Source organism: Myotis lucifugus, unplaced genomic scaffold (genome assembly GCF_000147115.1).
Source record: "Myotis lucifugus unplaced genomic scaffold, Myoluc2.0 scaffold_173, whole genome shotgun sequence".
NCBI lineage: Eukaryota > Metazoa > Chordata > Mammalia > Chiroptera > Vespertilionidae > Myotis > Myotis lucifugus.
In genome coordinates this window covers 1172551-1173949 of record NW_005871221.1, presented here as the reverse complement: position 1 = coordinate 1173949, position 1399 = coordinate 1172551, and the positions used below count along the sequence as shown (strand labels likewise).

General features: G+C 57.0%; 1 protein-coding gene across 1 annotated transcript in view; it reads left to right on the top strand.

Annotated features, from left to right (window-relative positions):
* Positions 1 to 236: 236 nt before the first annotated feature.
* The window catches only part of WDR38 (WD repeat domain 38), a 4102-nt gene continuing 2939 nt past the window's right edge, over positions 237 to 1399 (top strand). Inside the window, exons 1-2 of the mRNA XM_006096300.2 lie at positions 237 to 305; positions 762 to 882. Coding sequence (XP_006096362.1) covers positions 237 to 305; positions 762 to 882 — 190 coding nt within the window. The remainder of the gene's footprint in view (positions 306 to 761; positions 883 to 1399) is intronic.

The window sequence follows — 1399 nt, the reverse complement described above, 5'->3', positions numbered from 1 at the left end:
CACAGCAGCTGCGCGCTCCCGCCTCCCCCGGGTTGCATGGAGACCACTGTACACAGTTTCTTCTTCCCCCTTCCCTTCCCTTCCCTTCCCCTTCCCCTTCCCCTTCCCTTCCCCTTCCCCTTCCCCTTCCCCTTCCCCTGTCCCAAGTCAGCGGGCCGGAGGGAGCTCGAGGGAGCTGGCCGCTCGAGGGAGCTCGAGGGAGCTGGCCGCTCGAGGGAGCTCGAGGGAGCGGGCCCATGAACAGTACGGCCCCAGGGAGGCTGGTCATAGGGAGAGTGAAATTCTTCCGCCGGCACCGCGGAGAGGTGAGGCCAGTGGGCTCTGCCCAGACTCTCGGCTCCTGGTTTCCGTAGCAGAGCTCCAACTCCAGAATGGGCTCTAGGTTCTAAGCTCTGGTGCCAGAGAGGCCTCAGACCCCTGTTCTTTGGGCTCTGGCTTCAAAGTGAACTCCTGGTTCTGGACTCCAGCTCTAGAATGGACTCCTGGCTCAGAACCTGGTTCTAGAGAAGGCGCCAGCAGCTGGCGTCCGTCAGATTCAGCTTCAGGCGCAGGTTCCCTTTACGGGGCTTCAGAGAGAGCCAGGCCCTGGCTGCAGAGTGGTGCTTGGGTCTGGGCTCTGGCTGCAGAGTGAGGCCTGAAGCCGTGGCTCCAACCCCAGGCTCCTGGGGGTGTGTTTAGGGATGGCCCAGGGCTCTGGCGTCAAGAAGGAACAGCAGGTGTTTCTTGCCCTTTGATGGGACCACTTTTGTGCTCTGTTCCAGGTCAACTTCTCCGCCTTCTCCCCGGACGGCCAGACGCTGCTCACAGCCTCTGAAGACGGCTGTGTGTACGGCTGGGAAACCCGGAGTGGGAATCTGCTGTGGAAGTTGGGTGGCCACACAGGTGGGCTCCTCGACCTGGATCGGGAGGCTAAGGCCGCAATGACCTCCAATGTCTGAGCTGGGCACCCACGCAAGACAGCCGAGGCGGGGCTGAGGCACGAGGGCAAGGAGACGGACATGTTCCCTGGGCCCTCCGACTCTGGCGGACCTGAACTCAGATCCTATTTTTTATTTTTTTTAAAGTATGTTTTTATTTGATTTCAGAGAGAAGGGAGAAGGGGAGAGAGAGAAACATCAATGATGAAACTCATTGGCTGCCTCCTGCACTGGGGATCATGCAGGCATCCCAGGCATGTGCCCCAAGGGGCAATCTAACCGTGACCTCCAGGTTCAGGGGTCATTGCTCAACACTGAGCCCCACCAGCAGGACTCAGATCCTACTTTTTAAAAAGTTTACAAATATACATATTTACTGTCTTAACCATTTTTAAGTGTAGTGTTACCTACGTTCATATGGTTGTGCAACTAGTCTCCAGAACTCATCTTGCAAAAGTGAAAATATACCCATTAAACATCTC